At 39.1% G+C, this 20,108-nt stretch overlaps 1 protein-coding gene across 1 annotated transcript; it reads right to left on the bottom strand.

The window, feature by feature from the left end:
* Positions 1 to 9,088: 9,088 nt before the first annotated feature.
* On the bottom strand, positions 9,089 to 18,714 carry cdx1b (caudal type homeobox 1 b). The gene is made up of 3 exons (XM_034683153.1): positions 18,005 to 18,714; positions 10,051 to 10,199; positions 9,089 to 9,939 (listed from the first exon to the last, which is right to left on the bottom strand). Exons 1-3 carry the CDS (start codon positions 18,693 to 18,695, stop codon positions 9,685 to 9,687), a joined length of 1,095 nt encoding a protein of 364 aa, XP_034539044.1. The 5' UTR covers positions 18,696 to 18,714; the 3' UTR covers positions 9,089 to 9,684.
* Positions 18,715 to 20,108: the final 1,394 nt, after the last annotated feature.

A 20,108-nucleotide genomic window follows, 5' to 3' on the forward strand; every position in this document is an offset into this window, starting at 1 on the left:
GTTCTCTTTCTAGCCGGGCAGTGATCACTTTTGTACAAAATGATGCAGTGTAAAACAATCTGAAAACTAAGTAGTCTTGCAATAAAAGAACAAAATAAAACACACATTGTGTTTTGTTGTGTTAAGGTACACCTGCTTGTCTAATTAAAGGCAGTAAAATAATAATAATAAACAAATGGAGGATTGTACAGTCAATACAACCATACAATATAAACTTCACTTAATTGAAATTGTCAAGCTGATAAGGGGCAACACTAAACTAAGTGTGTGTGTGCGTGTGTGTGTGTGTGTGTGTGTGTGTGTGTGTGTGTGTGTGTGTGTGTGTGTGTGTGTGTGTGTGTGTGTGTGTGTGTGTGTGGGTGTGATGTAGGTTAATGGGGCTGCAGCCGTTTACTGTATGATGAGCTGTAATTGAGACAACGATCTGTCTGACTGATAGACTGTAATCACTGCCTTCATAAAACTCCTCGTTTCACCTGAACACACAGCTGCCGTAAAACAACACAGGCTTTATTACACAAACACAAATACACTCAAACACACAGCTAACACGTCTAATTAGAAATATTCAAATATAATTTGTTGCGGTCATACTTTTGTAATTTTTAATGTAAAGTCTGCTCATTTTCTTTTTTCTTGTACGCTAAAACTCAAGTCTAATATTTTTGATTGTCAAGAGTTAAACTTTTTGGTCACCTATTTCGGGTTGAAAGAAACACTTCAGTGGAAGTAAAAAATGTTAAATGTATTTTACTTTATATAATACTTTACTGTATTTACTTTATTTCTAACCCTTAACAAATTATGATTTTCTTTCTCTATATATTTTAAATTGAGAGCAGTGATATCTCCTAAATTTATATAACACATATTTTCAGAAGCACATGCCAGACACAATAAAGAACTTTTTATTTTCTTAACAAAAATACATTAAGATCTCAGATAAAACGAAATTGGGGATATGTTTAATTTAAAATGTTTTTCCTAAACGTCACAATTATTTATTGTATGTGTTGAATTCATTTATTCCAAATATTCAGCTCTTTTGCCCACTTCAGTGTTCGATCACACAACACGTTTTATTTTATTTTTTTTGCAAAATTTAATTTAATTTAAATCTTTGTACTCTACGATCTCTTTGTAGTATAATAAATAACACTTCAGGTCCTGTTTCCATTAAAGTCACTTTTTTTCATTCAAACCAAATGCAGTTCTGCGTTTTTCAGAACTCACTTCTCTCTCAGCACTGATGAAAAAAGTTAAACTTTTGGTGCACTCTTCAAAGTCACTTCTTGATCAATGACAAATCAGAATCAAGAAAGGGCGGGACATCTGATACGAATTTTGTCAATGATATTGTCGAAGCTCCTTATGGTGGAACGAACAACTCTTATTCTTTTGAGGTGTAATTTCCAGCAGCTGATGCTACATTTGATGCCTGTTTCTGCATTTTAATTTTGTAATGTCACTGAATGAAAGAAAATATGAAGCATACTGAACATTTCAAATCAGATTCAACTGTTTCTACAAAGCGTAGCAGAAGTGCTGTGGTTCTACCGGTGAGATGCAGTAAGCATTGGTGAGATGTGCTCTCCAGTTGAGGCACTGTCACTGCAAAAAAACATTTATATTTCAACAGTCTTTAATAAATAAACGTATCTCGCCTTGATTTTTATAATTAGAAATAAGTTGAATTTTGAAATGTATGTTTTATTGTTGTTGTTTTTTTAAATTGTATTTTCATTTTAAAACTTGACTTTGTGTTGTCAAGATTTCATTCATATTTAAAAAAGGTTTGATCCAAAATAGAGCAAACCCAACAAAGAATATTGTTTTAAATGTTGCTTTATTCTCTTTTTTATTACTTTGCTTGATCTGTAGTTCTACATTAGTTTCTCTATTCACCTGTATCTTTATTTCTCATGGAGATTCTGGAGCTCTCTCTGGGGAATACCAGTAGTCCCGTCATGTCTTCAGTATTATCTGCTCTTTACAGCATTACTACCGTTCCAGCACTGCTCCTTTACAACTCCTGTGTTTATCCACAATCAATGTGGCCAATACAGGGGCGTATTAGGGGCAGTAAGTATATTGTAAATGAAAGTTTATGGTAAAATGGCCCATAAACACGCGGCTGTATAAGTCTGAATGAGGCGCCGCAAGAGACGATTCCTCGAGTGTTTATGGACGGCGGTGAGAGGTGAGAGTTGTTTCCTGTCTTTATTGTCTTTTCCTTTTATTTGCTCTAAAATTGTCTGATTTTAAGATGCTCTACTCACATTTTGATTGATCCAAACAGACTTTCATAACCTGAAAGAACATCATGTGAAGTAAAGAAACTGTTTCTACCCATCCAGCAGAACAAAGACAATATTTAGATTTTAGATTATTTAAGTGTGACTTTCAGGCCTCAGAATTTAGGGATATGTTCAAGGTTGTCACTGGACTCTTATGCTCGCCACCATTTTGTTTCAGCGAGGTGAGATGTGCCATGAAATGGCCGCCGCCCCCGTTAGACCGTCACGCTGTCGTCAATGTGTAGGAGTTTCTTTTCAAACACACACTGACTGTTTGACTCCGTGTGTGCGTGTAGTGTGTGAGAGTTTGTGTGTGTGGTTTCCAGGAAGGACAGACATAGTGATTATGCTTGTATCGCCTATATTGATGACTTACTTTTCCAGGAACAATATCTGTTAAAGTTTATGAATGAAACACATTTATAATAAAATATCAAAACCTCTGCAGCGAGACTAAAACATGGACTGAGTTCTGCAGTGTTGACTCATAATTGTGACACCATCTGTTGCATAAGTTGATTGTTAATAGCTCAATGCTCATTTCTCAGATTCGTCCTCGACATCCTGCTCCTCGCCGGCCTCGGACTCGCTGCCAGGTGAACATTTGACCTCGATGATAACAGTCGAGGATGTTGTTCCTCATTAACGGCGTTGCCACTCCCACAGAGAGCAGAGCTGCAAGGTCTGGGTCATAAAACCACTCTGTGACTTCACATTTCACATTTCCCTCTGAGCTGAAGCAAAGGGAAATGGCAGCTTTTCATATTATTTGGTCTATAGTTAGACAACAGTTTTACTTTCTGCAAGAAGAAACCAGTCAGAAACTAATTATTGTATCATCTGCAAAATGTTGAGTCATGTTCTCTTCAGGAAGTACTGATACAACAATGTATTAACATGGTCGTGTTAACATCTGAAAGAGTTAGAGGAAAGCCTTGAGTCTGAGTTGGGTCTTGAGTCTGCAGAGTTCAAGTCTGAGTCAACAGAGAAGAAGTCAAGTCCCGGTTACCTGAGCACTGAGCACACATCTTATTATTAACATCAGATTCTGAATGATCCTGCCAGCGTGTCAGATGAGCTAGATGATCATTGAGTGCGTCTACACAGACTTGTGTATCCCGTTTTTGTCTTTGTGCGTTTGAACATCATATCCTGATTTCAGAAACCAGAGGAGTCCTTCCCGGGGTTTTGAGAAACCTGATTTTGCAACCTGGAGAACTTTGAACGAAAACAGGATACAGAACAGCCTCAACCAAGTAACATATCAGCAGAAAAAACATGGCGACAGCAACAAGAGCATCTCCATTCTGGAGCCATAGAGAAACTGAGTTTTGTCTTTCAGTAATGAAGGCTTGAATTGGAGCTTAGCAATGCTGACCCCCTGGAGAGTCCTGAAGTTATGTTACTCCATGAACATCTGAGGCGCCTGCACAATCATACAATGATCAGAAACAAGGGTTCAAGTGTCATCATCAATTCAGGGGTATAACGAACCAGGTTTCTATATTTGCACGTAAACACCACATCCTGATGCGTTGGGATCACTGCAGGTGTCTAATGAACCTAAGAACATCTGCAACCCACCCACTGTTAATGTGAACATTGTAAACTGAGCTGTTATCTATCAGCCTGCAACAGTAAAAGTCTATTTCATCATGTCTCTTACCTTTCTGGGTTTATCCTTGTTTTCTGTCAACGTTTGAGTTTGTCTCCGTCTTCTCCTCGAAGGTTCTTCAACATGTCGGACATGTTACTGCCCTCACTGCATTGCAAGCAACACTCACAATTCAGGCATTTTCACGTGAATATGCAGGGATAAAAATGTGCCTGCCCTGGCTCAGAACTGAATCAATCATTCAGGTCATGACTGAGTCCTGAACCTGAGTACTACAAACACGTCTAAGTGTTGTTAATTGGCTCGTCTAACACTCGTGACAGTGGAATCAAACATTACAAACAACTGTAGAGAAATAATAAACTTCATCTGATGTAATTTACAATGTTCAGGGTGAGACATACTGCTCCGCTCTGTCGGGACTCTAATTGGCATAACCACCTGTTCACTACACATTGTCCCTCACTCAACCTGAAAGTGTCCTCATATGGGATGGGAGCAGTTTATTTAATTGTAAATTTGTTCCAGCTTTAGAGTGAAGGACAGCTTTGTTTCTTTGCGTGGGAGCAAACATCTCTGTGGCACGTACAAACTAACGTCAGTATCTCCTGATGTCCAAACTCCAGCGGTGAATCCTCTGGCTGTCGTCCATCGCTGCTATCAGAGCTCATCACGCCTCCTCGACAAACATATCTGCGTCTCTGTGGTGAAACCTTTTTTATTGCACCCACCCCTCCATAAACTTTATGGCGGTGAGACCGAGCGGCTCTCATTACACTCTGTTTACCCAAAAATGAGGCGCGAGCACGGCCCACCTGGATCCTCTGTGTTTGTCTTGGTTTGGTTCTGATGTGAAAATATTTGTTTTCTCTTAATACAGCCAACACAGTTTTACTTTTACTTTATGGAAGTCTTACTTTAATATTTGAAATATGATCATAAGAGAGGCCTTGTGAGGAGAAAGTTCAATTTGTCTAAACTCAATGTTTCATCATTCATTTTGTCGAGAGTTTAAAGCTTATTGGCAAACTTTAACTACAGGCTGAAGATTGCGTCCGTTTGCAGCTTTTCTATATATAAAATCAATTATCTTTTAGTGTAAACGTAAATGTAAAGAAAATGAAGGTCTCAATAAAGTTGTAACTTTCTGAATTAATAAAGGTCAGATAAAACTGCAAAGTGGCCCAATTATGTCTGTAAGTGTAATTTTGTAATTAAATTCCACAATTTTGTGTTAAGACAAAGCAACTTCTCAGGCTACACAAAAAAAACTTACTGTTTCAGCAAAAAGCAATTCCAACAAAAAAAATCAACATGAGGTTATCTCCAGTTCAACTCTTCAAATGCATAAAAAAGAATAGAGTTAAACAAACGTATATGTTGAGTCTTCAGCTGGTGTCTCTGTTCACTCTGTATCAGCTTCACGTGATTTACAGCTCAAACACACGGCTGTCTTTTAAACATTCATTTCAGCTACTGCTTGGACCCTTAATCTGACTCGGAAAGTTTGGAAAGGGACGAAATGATGGCAATGTCACCATTTGAGTAAATGTGTCCCTCTCGTGTAATTTTTGAGTGACTTTTTGAACAAGCTGTTCAGATTACTACAACAAATGTTTACTTCTTAATTTCATACATTGTCTACGTTTTGAAACATTATCTGGAAAATATGAAAATGTATAAAACTACCTCTTTAAGTGTGAGTCTTACTTTTATCAAATGCTGCAGCCAAGCGGCAACCTCCGGTCTCAAAATATGAAGCCCATGCCAAAGTGTTATAAACTGCAATTCATCGAGAATCCGCTTGAGGCTGGCTGCAGAAACACTGTAAACCACATACACACTAAATTCAAAAATGACTATCTTTGCAGCAGAAATAAACATGTTTACAGCCTGGTTAAAAAAACGGCTTGGGTCTACGTAGCTCATTTCTCTATCAGCACACACTGTACGGGGAGTGATTTTTTTTCCAACATGATGGTTCAGAAGATTTTAAGATTACGAGTTTTTGCCCAAATAAAGACATGACTGACTTGACTCCCGGACCGGAACACATAGCTGTTGGCAAGAAGGCTCAAACTCCGCCTCTTTATGTCACACTCTACCTGGTTGAGTTCCGTATTTCCAATATGGCTGCCGCCGTCGATTGGCTTCAAAACAGCGCTCAGGAACAGATGGGTGATGTCACAGATACTACGTCCATTATTTACAGAGTCTATGGCTGCAGCTTTTAAAGAGAACATCAAGTGGATCTTGGAGCACCTCCTGTCTCTATCATGACTGCTTCAGCTGTGATATTGGCTTTCCTGATGTATGATAAACTGTTTCAGAATAAAAACTTCAACATCTAAAAATCATATTTACTTTTGATGATAAATGGTGTTTATATTTCACTTTACAGATTTCACTGATGCTTAAATATCACATCTTTTTTGGACTACATCATCTGTATAATAATTGTAATTTATTTTCTTAGATTTGACCAAAATAATCTGGATTAATTCTTTAAATCCAGTGTACATAAATCAAGCCAAATCTTTCACCTAGACATTATTAACTTAGGGCCGTTTTATATAATCTTAGCCAATCCCTAACTTGTAGCAAGCCAATGAACATCTATACCAAGTTTCATTATCTTGATGTCATTGTTTTTAACCCTTTGTGAGAACTTTGAATCTGTTTGATGGAACAACTTGATTTAAATAAGTATATTTATATGAAGTGCCTCCTTTCTTTTGTTATTGGGAAATCTAAAGGTTCATTTTCATAGCGATATCAGTGAAAAAATCAACCAGACCCCATAGAAGTAAAGGGTTATATCTTCACAACACATCAGAAGGAACAAACATGGTGTGTGGAGTTCCTCAAGGCTCAAATCTGGGTCCTCTTTTTATTAAACATTTAAAACAAAAAGCTTTGAGTAAAAAGTAGAAATTATGTGGTGTCCAAAAGGAGCAGCTGAAACACACGCATTCTGTTTCAGTCTCCTCATGCTAAGTTCTTTTTATCTTCTAAATGTAGGTTTGTGTGTTTCAAACCGTTTCAACCTCAAGTTCAAGATGGCCGTCTGTACGACTGACACACACACACACACACACGCGCGCGCGCGCACACACACACACACGCACACACACACACACACACACACACACACACACACACACACACAGCTGATAGTCTCTATCAGGCTTCAGATAGGACTGTTGGAGGCAAAAATGAAGCAAGGAGGACAAAGGTCTGAGTGAAGACAAATGAACACACACCTACGCATTCGCACATACGCACTCTGTTGTAGATAGCAGGATATGTGCTCTGTTTGCCGAGTGTTCCTCTTCGCCCTTTGGACACCACACCTCAACGGCTACATCAATTAGAAAATGTGTGTGTCTGCGCGCGCCTGTGTGAGTGAATGAGCGTGTGTGTGGTCCTCTTGTCATAGTCCTGTTCCTCTGTGACTTGATGTGTGATGAACATCAATGTAGCCCATGTAAATCAACTTGTGCCGTCCTATCTGATGGTCAGGAAAGACTGAAGCTAGATTTATTAAATGTGTGTTCTGATTCAAAGAGACATGAGAGGCATTATATGTACGTTTTTATGCTATTTTTGAGTTTCAAATTGTTTTGAAATGATTTAGTAGTTTTCAGTTTTTCTTGATATTTCTGCTCAGACGAACATGAATGTGGAAATCACTGAGTTTGTTTACATGGTCTTGAGTACCTTGCTTCTGAGCCTCATCCTGGTTTTGATCATGAGTTATTTCATAACACATCCATGATAATGTTAAGGCTAATTTATGCATAATTAGTTGTAGTTTGACAAGAGGTTTAATTGGAGCTATTTTCCAGGAACCTATAAGTCTGTGTTACGTTGAGTCAGCATTTTAAATTATGCAAGGACCATCTTTGGGCTTCATTACGTCTCTTCAGGAAGCAACAGGAGCATCCTTCCCGGCCCAACATATCCCATAATTTGTTGCGCGCCAATACAAACAGATTCACTGTTTGATAGCATTTGGATTGAACTTGAAATTATCTTAAAAACATTGGTAATTTTATTAATTACATGGCACTAGCTGGGTCAGGTAGTTAGTCAGCCACAGGCTAACAGGGTCGGCCCAATGTGACGGCGTACGGCAGGAACGGTTGGTGACGTAAACAGATAATCTTCCATAGACCAAACCGTCTCAATTCAGTTCGTCCTGACCCTTCTATGTGGGTTCCGAAGGCTGCAGCTCCTGGATTTGGACATACACGTCCATAATTCAAGTGGTCTTTGGTTGCAACTCAGCCTAAATACTAGATTTCAACATTGGTTACACCTCTATCAAGGCAAATAGCCAATCACAGTTGAGAGTTTTGGGACAGCCCCTATAATTAATGGACGTAGTATCCATGACATCACCCATCTGTTCCTAAAGCGCTGTTTTGAAGCCAATCATTGGTGGGAGCCATATTGGAAATGCTGAACACAACCTAACTTCTGTCGAGTTAGTGTGAGGTAAAGAGGCGGGCTTTGAGCCTCCTAGTCAACAGCTACAGTGTTCCCGCCTGTCAATCAAGTCAGCTGTGCCTCTCGGAATGGAAAACTCATGCTCTTCATGTCTTCAAAATTGCAAAAATAAAGGAAACCCTTTAGGAAAGTTTTAAAGAAGAGATAGTTTAGTAAAACTGTTATTTGTGAGGCATTTATTTTGCCTTACTACAACCGTACACCGAGGTTACTCTTGTTCTTGGTTAGATAATGCTTGCTTTTATCTTTGAAAGGAAGGTTCTTCCTCTAGACAGTAAGGTGAGAGGAGTAAATGAAGACAGCAAAAAGAGGATCAAAAGGGGTTAAATCTTGGATGTGAGAGCTCCCCATACAGAGGCGTAAGATCTAAGCTATTTCCCTCTTCCTATATCCACAGATGTTAATCTTATTTGAATAAAATTAAAAATGTTAAATTGTGGTCCAATGTGTGTATGCTTCTATGCAGCTACAGACAGTAGAGACAAGACAAGTCAAAGGCAGAGAGCACCCTCTGCCGTTTAAAGAAGGTATCGATTTTCATTTTTTATCTCACTGATGTTTAACTAACTTGTTATGTTTCGTAACATCCCAACACAAAAGTTTATTAGTTTAGGGTTGCGTCTGATCACATGAGAAAACACTCAAAATAATGGAATGATAATGCTACTGTCTCCGGGTTTTATTGTCCTCAGGGTTGAGAAAACATTTCTTAATGAAAATCATTACACTTTTTTTTTCTAATATGCACATATGCAAACCCTTTTTAAGTAGCCTTAAAGTTAAAAAAAAAAAAAACATCTTTCCCACACTGTCTGACAGCAGGGTTTAATATTTGCAGCTCTCACTGAGCTCAATAAGGTTTACATGGAGGGAAATATTCAAGGCCACAACATGTTTTTCGTGGCCGCATCAGTTCCATCAAATGGAAAAGTCTGACATCTTTTGTGCATAATTTTAAACATTCTTTGAAATATTTGGAATAAGCATGTTGCAGTGGATTAAGCTGGGTGAAGAAAAGGGCCCCGTGGTGGACTGACGGCATCCCAGCAAGCACCCATCTGATCACTTTAAGAGTTTCAACAACAGTCTGACGAGGGAAGAAGAATTGCTCCTTCTTTTTAACATGTTTTCCAATTTTCAACAAGCTTAAGCCAGCAGGTGGTCAGGCGCGATGCAAATAGTCTTTAAGTTCATTGGGGAACATTTTTTAGTCCTTATCCCCGATATCATCGTCTGATAAAATGACTTTCCCCTTCATTCTTAGTACTCCTCTTTTATGTTCAAAGGTAGAGAGGAAGGTGAAACCAGCCCGTTGCTTCCACTGCTGCTTGTCACCATGCCCACACTGCTACCCCCATTTCCATGAAGCCCGCCACTGCTACCACCTCCTCCTCCACTGTTGCCGTTGGTGCCAGTTGCAGGGTTTGGCGTGGTTGTGGAAGAAGCCGGCTGCTGGAGCTTCTTCTTGGTGATCTTTCGCTCCTTTGCCCGCCGGTTTTGAAACCAGATCTTCACCTGGAGCAGAGGGAAACATGTTTATATGTCTGTTATACAATTCAAAGGTAAGATTAATTTAACACAAAGTCTTTATTAAATCCGAAAAGTAATTTGTTGCTGTTGTTATACCTGTCTCTCTGATAGGCTGAGCGCTGAGGCGAGCTCCGCCTTCCTCCTGATGGTGATGTACTTGCTGTAGTGAAACTCCTTCTCCAGCTCCAGCCGCTGGTGGTCAGTGTAAACCACCCGGTACTTGTCTTTGGTCCGCGTCTTCCCATCTGTTGAGAAGAAAAACATGAAGACGTTAAAAAAAATCTGTCTGTAGATCCATAAAGCAACATCCGAAGATTAAATATAAAGCCAATGCTGTAATTGCAAAAAAAGTGCAGTTCCTCAAGTAACCACTAGAGAATGTCTCAAAAGCCAGGGATCATATTAAAGTGCCCATTTTGTTTTCAAAATTGGGACCACATCCTTCAAAACTTTCATGGAACAGGTTTACGAAGAAGGCTCAGCTAACCTGTGTCATGATGCTAACGCTTTATTTAGCTCCCCCGGCCTCCTTTTGTTCAGACAGGTATGGAGGTGTTAACACACTTCTCAGAAAGAGCTTTCTTTAGCATTCAGATTTTGGTTCAGCAAATAACAGAGCCATGAATCCAGCACGTTTCTCTGACACCAAAATGAAGTCAGTCAGTTTTGACTCGCCAGCATGAAACAAGCACGGCGCAAAATCAGTGTTTAACCATCCCTGTGTAAAAGCATGAATGGAGTGTAAAGAGTCATAGTATTTTATATTATGTGTTATAAACTGCTCTCATAAACCTACATCACTGTCCCTGTACTCACTGATGCAGCTTGGTTTTCACCAGGTCTCCTGTATTCAAATAGACTCCCTGCTACTGCTGGATTTGCATGAACTGAGCTCTATCTGCGTTTATTCATTTATCGACTCATGTGTTACTGTTAAACCTCAACACTGTCAGAGGGCAAAGCTGTTTAAACTACATTAATGGCCATCAGTATATCAACCCATTACTAGACAATTTGGTTAATTTTATCTAAAATTCCCCCGTGTACAAACGTACACAATGTTATGGGCTGAAGTTTGAGGGCTGTATTCTAACATCATGAATAAGATGGTCGACTTGTGTACTGTTGCAGACCGGGAAGCATTTTTCAGTACCTATTTTCCAGCAGGTATTGCCAATCAAGTCAGACTGCTATCCCTTTAACCAGGCCATTCTAATAAGTGTGCAAAGACTCTGAAGCTCGGACAACAGACCGATTTTTTCCCATAATAGCGTCTGTCAACTTGCTCCCTGAACCATCTGTTATAAAATACTTGTGTGCTCTTTAATGGTCAGACACCTTCGTATCCTAAAGAGCTCGTAGTGCCCTATTACCCCTGTGGAACACTATGCACCCTACATGCGGGCCTGCTCATCGTACCTTAAGTCTCTAAAAATAGTATGGGAGGTAGAGGCTTCAGTTATCAGACACCTCTCCATTGGAACTTTCTACCAGTCAGGGTCAGGGAGGCAGACACCCTCTCTACGTTTCAGAGTAGGCTTCAAGCTTTCCTTTTTTATAAAGCTTATTGTTAGAGCTACCTCAGGCTTGGACCAGCTCTTAGTTATGTTGCCATAGACTTAGACTGCAGAGGAACCTGGCTTTTAATGTGTCTTGTTAAGTTTTTATGTGTTTCTGGGAGTCGATTTAGCTCTTTGTCTTGCAGGTTCCTGTAGGTTGTTGTTGCTCTCCCAACACGTCTGTCTATTAGTTTTTCCTTTTTCCATCTTTCTTTCTTTCTCTCTTTTCTATCCCACTGTTCTCAACCCATGCAGTCACAGCAGGTGTATGTTCACCAAGAGTCGGGTTCTGCTTTAATTTTTCGGCTGTGTAAGGATGGTGGATTTGTGTTGTGTTTAAATTTGGTCCAGACCTGCTCTTTTGGTAAGTATAATTTTGCACTATTTGGATAAAAACTGATTGATAGGTATTGATTCAGAGGACTTTTAGCAGGCTTCGGGTACATAACTGTACTTTGACAATAAAGACTCTTAATTCTTAAAAAAAAATAAAAAATAAAAAGTGTGTCAGAGTTTCATAGTAACTTTCTACAACCAACCCAAATGACATAAAACGTCTGTTTTTTATACCTGCCAAGACCAAACACATGCATCTAAACTAGTGCCCCTGATGATGGCAGACTGCTAGTCCTCATAGCTACAGATTCATACAGGACAAATACATGGTTCACCCCGTGAGACAGCCTCCGTTCAACTAGGTTTGGGCACCAGGACTCCATCGCTTCATAAGACATGATTAGATTCAATGATGGACATGTCAAACTCCATCACTTGCAGACGACCCAGTTGTGTATTTTACTCCAACCTCAAATTCAGGGTTACAGAGAAGTCCTACCAGTCTACCAAAATCTGCCTTGAAACAAAAACTGGATTAAAATAAAGCCTCAAAACCAAAACAAAGACATGTTGACCATCACTTGAAAACCTGCCCATGAGTTAAAGTGGACATCAGGAAGGTGGCAGTTAGTGTTAAAGTTAATTAAAATGCCTTTAACATGCTCTGATTCAATATTAACACTGAATAAACAGCCGTTAAATAAGTGATGTGTCTGTCTTCTTTATACTCTGTCTTTCCTCGAAACACTCACCAGGCAGATTTACAACTCAAACATTTTAGTTTCAGGTTGAACATCTGTCTGAACCGAGCAGTTTCTGCCTCATTTGTCAGAAAGTAAAAACCAACAGGTTCAGATAACAGCTGAAAGAGTCCGGACGCTAATGAAGGAGCGTAAATCAAAAAGCTCTTCAGTCTGTCTGAGACAAAGCGAGAGGTTTACTCTGTCAGTGGACTGCTTCTTCGTCTGCCCTGAGAGCTCCACCATACTTTCTAATATACAGAGCATTAGCACCTTTAGAAAAAAGTAATGCAATGTCAAATTAAAAACAAACAAGTACAGAACACACACAGAAGACATTATGCTGGGAGCAAATGAGGAAGTCAAGTGTATTTAAATCAGGGAAGTCTGGGATAGTCAGGGGCAATAAATCAGTCAAATACTTATCATAAATAAACATGTACAATGTTCAACTGAGGGCAACTCAAGCTGGGCCTATATAATTATCTGTTGTCTTATTTAACCAAGGTATGTAACATTACAGAGCCCATTAGGAGACATGGAGGACTTGCTTTGATAAAACCAGAACCAATCTTTAACCACATTGAGGCAGATCAGTAGCTACAATCAAAAGCATCTTACACATTGCAACTCCGCAACAGTTCCACAATCACCCCGCCTTTGTATTTACACACTGGACCCCAAAACTATTGGTAGTACTACTGGTATCCCAAAGTGCTGCTCCGCCCAACCACCTTCTTCTCCCCATCCCACCTCTGTCACTACCTCTGAGGGAGGACCAGAGGCAGAACGTTCTGACTTTCAACCACCAATGAGACCAAACAGGGGAAAGGAACGCTGTATAAATATCCTTTGAGTGACATATCCCCCAAATATGTACAAGACAAGATCAGCAAAGAGGTACTGTTTTGTCCACAGGGGGCGCCAAAGTCAACACAAACTAAATTTTTCTCACACGAGCTTTAACTCACAACACTGGCATACTTCAAATCGCCTGAGCCATTAAATTTTTTTCTAAACATAAAGCTCCTGTGAGAGACTTCTAGTTTGTATTGTATGTAGCGCCCCCCTGTGGACAAAGCCATCTTTCCTGATTTTGATTGCTGTTCCTGTTTCTTGACAAAACTTTCATCCCACTCTATTTTTACAGTCATCAAGAGTCTTTGCCGTGTAACATGAAAAGGCTGTATCATCAGCATACAGTGAATGCCTTGGTCTCTGCCAGTGATTTCAGATAGAAAGAACTGTGTGGAAACACTCATTCTTCTTGTTCATGTTGTGTTTGCATTTTTAGGGCATGCAGATACATCAGTTTTTATTTCAGCTTGTTTCATACCCAGATAAAAAGTCCTCACAGGAGCTTTAAGTTGGACACGTTGGTGCCTAATCTGCAGCTTTAGCAAAAGTTAGCGATGTATTCCACAAGATTGTTGGTCCTGATATGTTACATCCATACTTTATGGTTCCTATGTGTTCATTTTAAATGATTGTTTTCTGATTATCATCTTTGGTCAGGTGGATGCATTCAGTTTAAGAGCTGTGCCACAACATTGGGAAGGAATCTGTGATTTCCACAACTGATGAGCTATACTTTTAAAGGTGTAATAGGACTATTTAACTTTTGTAAATTACAATTTAGTCAGTAACTGAAAATAAAAATACAAATTTTTGTCATAAATGACCAAATGCTTTGCTTGACTCTTTCTTTAATGCGATCAGGATCTGCCCCCACATCACGTCACCCTAACTGTGATAATCATTTTACCTGAAGTCAGACAGAGAACAGGGAAACTCAGGTTACCTAACACATCCAACTTTCCGCAAAGAGTAAAAGTCTGAGACTCAAGGACGCAGTGTAGATAACTTCACAGCCATAAAACCAGCTCCAGTCGTAGCTGTACATTTCTAAACACTGTAAATACAGTCAAACAGTTCACACTTGGAAAATCATAAAAGTGTGTTCCACACTTAACAAGTTTTCTTTGAAGGTGAAATGTTGATTGTTCCACTTTGTGGTGCACGTACAGAAACAGAAACATCAGTCAGTGATCAGTTTTGTTGTTACTGTAAATTTATCAAGTAGTCATCACAATCTATGTAAAGACGAACTAACTTTAAAAACACCTCCTTTAATTTCAGGTTACACAGAACCTTTAATTTTCATAAGAAGCTGCTCACAGTGATTTTGTTAGACAAGGAGGACTGTGTGGGACTAGTTTCAGAGGCGGATGAATCCACATTTGTTGCTCTAGTGATTCTTTAGGGCAGCAGGACGGTGAGTATAGAATATCTGCAGAGTCATGCTGTTATAGCACATGTCAACTGCGATGAAGTACGGCTCGGGGTACTTTTGTTATTTTTAAGTTGAACTTCATATCTTCTCTTAACATGTTGCTGGTTTTGTTTACTACCTGAAACACTACCTTGTGTTTTCAGTGATGTTTATCACCTACTATGGCCGTATCAACAAACATTATACACTCATAAATAAAAATAATTTATACACTTATGATCATGTACATGTTTATCTCCAGTTTTACCCTAAAAAACAATTAATCAGAGTTATTTTTAAATGGAAGTATAAGGATTATTTACTTTAGTGTTGGGTATATACCAGGTACACTTGTTCACCTGTTTATAATTTGGTTATCTTATTTATTTTACTTTTTTGTTGCTCTTAAATGTTGCATTTGGACTCTGTGTGTGTCTTTATGTCAACAGTATTTTTTTAATCCTTGCTTTAAGAGTAGTTGACTTCAAAGTAGATTTCAGTGTATTTATAAAACACTTATATTTTACTTTCATACATTTTCTGCTTGCTTATTTACCTGTAGACTGCATTTTATTTGCAAATCTGGGTTAGATAGATCATATTTACTATTATTTATTAATAAGTATCTAAAGATCTCCCGTTATGGGTACAAACAAGATCTTATTCATCCTTAGTGAATATATTTTCATGCTCCTATGATGTCATTCAAACAATTGACATTAATATTTTCCAGATTACATGTCTTAATTTCTGTTTTAATTACTTATAACCCGAGTATCTCTACAAAACAACATTACTAGGGGAGACCAGGGTCGGTTGAGCTCAGTGGGTAGAGTTGGTCGTCTATAAATCGGAAGGTTGGAGGTTCGATCCCAGCTCCAGAACTCACATGCCGAAGTGTCCTTGAGCAGGATACTGATCCCCAAATTGCTCTCGCTGTTGTTCACGTGTGTGTGAATGTGTACAAATGAGATTAGCTAATACTGATTGTCCCTACTAAATCAGCCTCTACCATCACTGAGAGAATGGGTGAATGTGACAAGGTCAGAAAGACTAGAAAAGCACTATGTAAGTACAAATCCATTTACCATTACTCATTTTCTTCATTATTAAGGAACAAGCTAGGCTAACAACACTAAATCTGCACATGCTCAGTTGGATTATCTCTCTGCTTGCTTAAAAGGAGCGCAAGTTTGGAGAGAAACACTAAACTTGAGAAATGAAATTATTTGTTTGATTGCCTTTTCTCTTCTTCCTCTTTTTGAAATTTGGGTAACTCTAAGATCGGTTTTATCTGTAGGATGTTGCTTATACAGTTACATAAACAACATAAGCAAACAAAGGTTGTGGCTATAAGAGATTGTGTCATGCCTGCCAGATGGAGGGCAGTTGTAACAGTTTTACAATTGAAGTAATCACTTTTTAAGTCATTGTATTCGGGTTTGACATTTTCTTTGCAACTCCATGTTGTATTGCGAATTTCAATTTATTATCTGATATTTTTATTTTTCAATAAAAATGTGTTTCTTCTATTTTGTATCTAATGAATATTATCGTCACATGATATTTTTGTTATTCCGTAAATTTGTCTTTCTTGCATCATTTCATTGTATTAAAAAAAATATTTATTTGCCTTTATTAATCGCACAGCAACAAAGAGAGAGTAAATGTTGGGAGTAGAGAGAGGGGTAAGGCATGCAGTAAAATGTTGTGTCCAGGAGTCGAACCAGTGACCTCCATAAACTTTTCGCGACTTATCTAACTACTTGAATGAAATAAATTCTCACTTTTGACACAGTTCAAATAATTTAAATATTGTTAACATAATTGTTGCTTAGCTGTCTCCAAAGTTAGCTATCCTTTTGCTTTGAATTCACATAAAACCTGCTCTAGAATAATCTTTAGTGACATTTTAAGAAGTTAGAGAAGAAATTGTACATTATTTCTGTCATTGAATTGAATAAAACAGTGTCATTTTTGTTCAGATATAATATATATTATATCATCAATGACTGATGTTTTTTTATATTAAAAAATGATGAGTGTATTGATAAGTATCTGCAAGCAATGACGGAAAATGTGAAAAACGTTAGTCACCCCGTCTCCCGTACAGTAATATTTAGCGCTTCTTCCACCGCTGGCTGCACCTGGCGGGATGAATCCAGGTGAGCTCGTTAGAATCAAAGTGGTGGTGTTACACACACACACAGACACACACACACACACCGAACACACACACACACACACACACACACACACACACACACACACACACACACACGCACACAGTCACACTTCACACTTCAAAGTGGGACCTGTCTTGTAAACTCATGTCTCCTCCGCCCAGAAACAAGCGGAGCACAAAGATTGAGCCGAGCCGCCCGGAGTCACATCCAGAGGGGGGAAACATTTACATCACAAGAGCTTCACACCGCGAGGACACAGACTTCACACGTTTGATTTCCCCCCCCCCCCCCCGACGAGAGACAGGACGGGACAGTGCGCGTGGGAATATTTCACCTCCATCAGCCTGAATATTTAACATTTCATTTTAGCCATGTAAATAATCGCGAAGGAGGGTAATAAAGAGGCAGAAAATAATACTGAAGGGCTATTATTTTTAAAATGTGCCTATGAACATAGCTGTTTGTATTCGCGTTAAAAGGCAAAGATAGGTTTCTCAGACGCGCATCCTTCACGCAAACAAACTTTATATAATATAAAACAAGAGCACAAATATTTGATTTCCATCCTTATTGAGAAAATAAATGTCTTTGTTTGGTTATCTAACAGAGTACAAATGAGCTATTTGAGTATCACTGAGCTGCTATCAGCTTCATATTGAAATGTGAAACAGTCTGTCAACTCTGTTTGTGTTAGAAACGTTCGATCATTGCTTAATATCAGGACTTATATGAATGTATGTATGTATGTATCTATATATATATAATGGAGAGGAAAGTGGTGATTAGAAAACAGGCCAAAAGAGGACACACCTGCAGAAATATCATGAGGGTGTTTTTCTCATAATTTGTTTGAAGTAGGTCTAAATATGGAGGAAACATGGTGAATTTAACGTGCAGGAAACGCTGATACAACTTTCTTCATGTTAAATTAAAAGGGATTCATAATAAGGCTCTTACTCGGGTTGGTGGGCGGTATGGAGTTGCGTCGAATCCAGTCGTACGGATTCCTCCTCTGCGGGGATCCGGGGGACAGCTGCCCCGCAGACGCGTTCAGGGAGGCGGGCAACAGCGCGGGTGGTTGTCCGGGGAACTCTGGAGGGCTAAACCCGAGCGTGGGACCCACTGATCCGTGGGAGGCGGTAGGAGCCCCCCCGGCTGCGGCGGCCGCGGCAGCAGCAGCGTAGTGATGCGAGGACCACTCATCCCGGGCGGGCGGAGGAGGCGGGTATGCCGGGCTCCAGCCGCCGCCGCCCGGCCCGGCCTGCTGCCCCGGGTGGAGGTCGCTGTTGAGGCCTGGGTGGTGGTGGTGATAACCGGCGAAGTCTGAGTACTGCGGCGGGCCGGGGACGAAGTTCTGCGGACTGAGGCTGAGGCCCGGGTGTCGGGTGACGGAGGTCTGGTGGGGGTACATGGCGGGGTCCTTATCCAGCTGCAGGTAACTGACGTACATGTTTGCAGGTGAGGGGGCTCCCTCGACTCTCTGCGGCTCCAGCCTGCTGCCTCTCCCCTCTTGCACCTGAGCTGCAGGTAAAGTGGGCTCCGCTGTGTGTACTCTCTCTCTCTCCTGCTGTCTACCTGTCCAAACCTCCACCTGTCCTCCGAGTGTGTGTGAGGGTGTGTGAAAGAGTGTGTACGTGTGTTTCTCCATCAGCTGCACGTTAAAAACCGCTGCAGTCACATGGGACGTTTTATTGCCCTTATCTCCCCCGCTCTCTCTCTCTCTCTCTCTCTCTCTCTCTCTCTCTCTCTCTCTCTCTCTCTCTCTCTCTCTCTCTCTCTCTCTCCTCCTCCTCCTCTTCTCTATCACAAATACAAAAAACACCTGTTATCAATCACCTGTAATCCTCTGAATTGTACCCAAACCGAAACACACATATATATAAACATCCTCAAGTTTCCCACACACATCCATCCTTCCCTGCTCTCCGTCTCTCCCCCTCTATCTCTCTCTATCTCTCTCTCCCCGCCTGTGGTCTCTCTCTCTCTCTCGACCTTCATTTGCATGACAGTCCGCTGCTGCATTTCAAAGGATCCATCAAAGGAGAAGAGTCAAAGTTACAAATTACAACAGAAAGGACTAACATGTGGTCAGTCAGAGAGACGGCGGCCCCTTCCTGTCAATTACTCATCTCTCTTTTTGTTTTTCCTTTAGTTTAGACGCTTTTTTAAACATTTCTCTCAGTAATAGTCTTAACTTTCACTTTTCGTTCCTCGTGGTCATAAAGTTTCACAAAAATGAATAATAAGAATAATGATGAAATTAATAACATAAAATAATAATAAGCATAATGTCGATAATATTGATAATAATAATAAACAATTAATAATAACAAATTAATATTATAATAATAATAATAACAACAATGTTGATAATAATAATAATAATAATAATAATAATAATAAGGAATTTATCACACAAGTTATTAAAAAACACAGCAGACAAACTGTAAAACTACTAAATAAAACTATAGATTGTAAAACTGTCTGAATATGGTCAAATGGAGGTGTTTATCATAATAATCTGTAAATTAAGAAAACAGTCAATCTTTTTAAAAACCTTTTTAATCAATGAAAACATGTAAACATATAGGCCTATTTGAAGCTATAACGGCAAGTTAAAGCAATTAGTGCAGCTGTTTTCAATTTCTCTTTTATAACATCGGTTTTATTTAAAAAATATATATAAATTCCTGTTATTAAAAAATTAAACTTGAATACATCTTTAAAATGAAAAAACCCTATAATCCCTTTTTTTTTTAACTTCATACTGTGTTTGTATAGTTTATTATCAAACATTTGATGGAAAAGAAAACAGTCAAACTATCATTTAAGACATTTGTTTCCTTTCTTTTTGATATGTTAGATTATTGTCATTCCAAAAGTTGCTGAACATTCACACATAACGAAAATCATTTTTTTAGATAAGAGATTAGTTATTAAAGTCATGGAAATAATTTTGATGTTCGAGTTTTTAATCACTTTAAAATGTAAAAAGTTTAAAACTGTTTAAACTTGATAATATATGAAGTTCAATATGGGCTGACCAAGTTTTTTTTCGTAC

This window comes from Notolabrus celidotus, chromosome 5, assembly GCF_009762535.1.
Source record: "Notolabrus celidotus isolate fNotCel1 chromosome 5, fNotCel1.pri, whole genome shotgun sequence".
In the NCBI taxonomy this organism is placed as follows: Eukaryota; Metazoa; Chordata; class Actinopteri; order Labriformes; family Labridae; genus Notolabrus; species Notolabrus celidotus.